Genomic DNA, 3,160 nt, shown 5'->3' on the forward strand with positions numbered 1-3,160 from the left:
TTTACTTTCATCTGGTGCGACCTGAAGTCCCGTTACCAAGACAAAGGGTCCGGTTTTCAATTTCTGGCCATTTTTTCAGCAGTGATCACCCTGTGGGGCAAGGCATGCTGAAGCGATACTTACCAGGAAGGGTGATTATGGCAGCCAATACGACAGAGTTTCGTAGGCCGCGGTGACCACCTCTGCTTCGACGAGCTACCACTCGAATAGTTTTTCGATGTCGGTAGTTGAGTATGCCATTTACTCGTACTCGTAGACAAGTGCATGGGTTACAGGTGCACTTTCGGCCGATTGCGGAGACAAATTCCGCCATTGTACTAGTACTCCAGTCAAGTCTGTTGAACTTGCCACGTAGTGACTGGGGCCCACCCCACCAGAAACAAGCCCTCTGCGCACGTTCCGTATTAGGGCGTTTGCACTGTGTTTGTGTGTTCAAGTCACTTATTAGTCAGCAGTATACTGGTGTTGGCATCCTGCGTCCACGGAAAGTGTTAGGAGTTAGCTTAAATAATCTTAGAGGCACCTATTTATACGGGATACCCAACGTCTAGGATTTGGGTTTCTGTGAACACCTCAAACTCCAACTTTAGAGCTATTTCTAGAGCTCTCCTCGCTTATCACAATGTCGTATAGCAAAATTCCATCAAAACCCTTTGACACCGCACAAACCCCCACAGATGAATACAGTGCAAGTGAGCCGTTGATAAAAGGCCCTAAGAAGGGGTCACGGAAGCCATTCAGCAGTGATGACCAGCCCCGCCGGAACCGTATCCTGCTCGCTCGGGGATTCTCAACCACCTTCGCCCCCCTTGTCCTCCTCGTGATCTGTCTTTGGATATTTTCCAAAAAGCGCTCGATGAGCAAGTTGGAGCAAAGGTCCTTCAATACACTATCAATCCTACTCACAGCCACCGCGAGTTTGGGTCTTGGATCGCTCTTAGGGCACCTGGGTTCCATGCTCAGGTGGCCCATACTTGCCCGAACAGTACATCAAATGCAAGATGTGTGGTAGCTCACTTCTCAGCAAAGGCCTTTGTTAACTATCAAGATAGGTGGACTCAATACTAGGCATGTCGCCACCAGCTGGCGCCCTCCGACTCATCAAGAGACACATTCGAGAGCGGAGAATATCGCGAACCACGTTTATCGTCACTGCATACCTCCTCACAAATGTGATTGGTAGATTGAGCGTGGCTAATTTCGGTTTGACTTTCAATATGACGGATAAAAAAGGGATCGAGTATCCAGTCCTTGCGACAAATTGGACATCAGCTTTATGGACTAGACGAATATTCCCCAACGGGACCACTAATTCCGCGGTGGACAAAAATAGCGGGGAAGGTAGGGCCACAACACTCTAGACTCGGTGTTGCGGCAATGAGCTAGGACTAACGTCTCGAATAAGAGTTCTTGAGTTCGTCATGGAGTGGATTACAGAAGTACGCCAAATCCCCTGACTGGGCTCTTGAGAGCGCTAGGCTCCGTACTGGAGACGACATAACCCCCTACATAGAGCCTGATCTCCAAGTGCAAAACACTGCTCTCAACGTGAACGGGAACACTGTTAAATATTCGTACAATTTGAAGGATTTCAAGGAGGGATATGCTATACCATCAAACCATACTGTTCACTCCTCTGCAAACTGCAGCTTAATAGAGGTTAGCGATGGTCGATATTGGCGTTGGGCTAATGGGAATAGAACTGGTCCCTTCAGTACGTAAGACTTTTGCCACCACTCAATAATGCATGGCACAAGTGTCGGTGAAGCTAAAATTTGATTTGGGGAATTAGCTTGGGGTAGGAAGAACAATACCGATGTTGGGGTGGTACCCGAGGTACTGCAGCTAGCGAATGATACCATGGTCACCCAGTCCTTTCCGTCCTTTGAAGTCTACTGGGTGTCAATCCTGGACCTTTTGAATGAAAGAAGCGTATTACCCCAGATTTGTGGGTACTACTTTCCCATGGCCAGAGAGTCTCGGAGCGTTAACTTCATATATCTCCAGATATCCTATGCTCGAATATAGCCTGGGAATGTTGGCCAACCCTAACTGAAACCATTGGTGACAATGAGTCACACCAAATCCCACCCCATGAAAGGCTTTTTCACCCCGCAAACCTATATCAGCTGTTGGCAGTGAGAAACGGGATATACTTTGACCAGACCGATGAGAATTACATTTCTCTGGGCAGCTTTAGTAGCTCATCGATTGGAGTGGAAACAAATAGTGGAGCAAAAGAGCTTTGCGGTTTTGGTTTATTTGACTCCCCAAATCAGACAGTATTTGATGGTTATACCCTTTGGATGGCGGGCCTAGTAGCTCGGCGACTGACCGCAGCCATAATGTATGCGAACACCGATTTACCCCAGTTCGCGCGAAGCCAACGCCCTAATCAGACCTCTGGCACCGTATACCTACATACAACCTTAGAGGTACACTGGCTCCGTGTTGTCCTCATATTGGTTAGCATTACGAGCGGTATAGCCCTGGCGACCCTTACTGTCCTCTACTACTGCGCTGGTATCTACACCCGAGACGATAGTTACTTAGTGACCGCGGAGCTATTGAAAACAGTTATCAATAGATTTGATGGTGGGAAATTGATGACGGGGGAGGAATTGGCAGCGTCTCTTGATGATGTCTTGAAAGCGCCAGTTAGCTATGGGACTAGGAAGGGCAATGATGGTTGCCCGTCAGAGGTGGACCTGGCAAGTGGCTTGGGTACCAACTTCTCACCATTTCCACAAAGAAGCAATCCTAGTGGAACAGCGGTTAAGAGACCTGAGAGTTGCAGTGACTGATTCCTCTGATATGGCAGAAGTTTGGAAGACGGAGGTTCGGCCGATTATGCAGATAAGACAATTGGAAACAGTTGGGGGAGGTTTGAGTGCCCGGCCGGCCAAATTTTCACTAGAGATGGTAGGGTGGGAAGATATTTTTTAAAAAAATGAGGGCCAGTGAATGGAGTTTCCTGTTTTAGTATTACCCCGTTCGACACCAGTTTCGATTGCCGAGTGATTAACTGCAATGAGCAACTTGAATCCGCCCGTTGGCTAGTAGGATTCGCACAGCGCCCTTGCAACCCTCCTATGCGGCGGCGTGGAGTAGGTTGTAGTATTTCTAGTTAGTGATTTGGATAGAGTGGAAAAGCCTAACT

At 48.2% G+C, this 3,160-nt stretch overlaps 1 protein-coding gene; it reads left to right on the plus strand.

Moving 5' to 3' along the window:
* Nucleotides 1–622: 622 nt before the first annotated feature.
* On the plus strand, nucleotides 623–2,951 carry GSTUM_00008303001 (uncharacterized protein; the record flags this gene model as incomplete). XM_002839968.2 has 4 exons in its annotated part: nucleotides 623–1,003; nucleotides 1,053–1,341; nucleotides 1,406–1,948; nucleotides 2,008–2,951. 3 exons carry the CDS (start codon nucleotides 623–625, stop codon nucleotides 1,720–1,722), a joined length of 987 nt encoding a protein of 328 aa, XP_002840014.1. The 3' UTR covers nucleotides 1,723–1,948; nucleotides 2,008–2,951.
* Nucleotides 2,952–3,160: the final 209 nt, after the last annotated feature.

Source organism: Tuber melanosporum (assembly GCF_000151645.1).
Source record: "Tuber melanosporum whole genome shotgun sequence assembly, scaffold_44, strain Mel28".
Taxonomy (NCBI): domain Eukaryota; kingdom Fungi; phylum Ascomycota; class Pezizomycetes; order Pezizales; family Tuberaceae; genus Tuber; species Tuber melanosporum.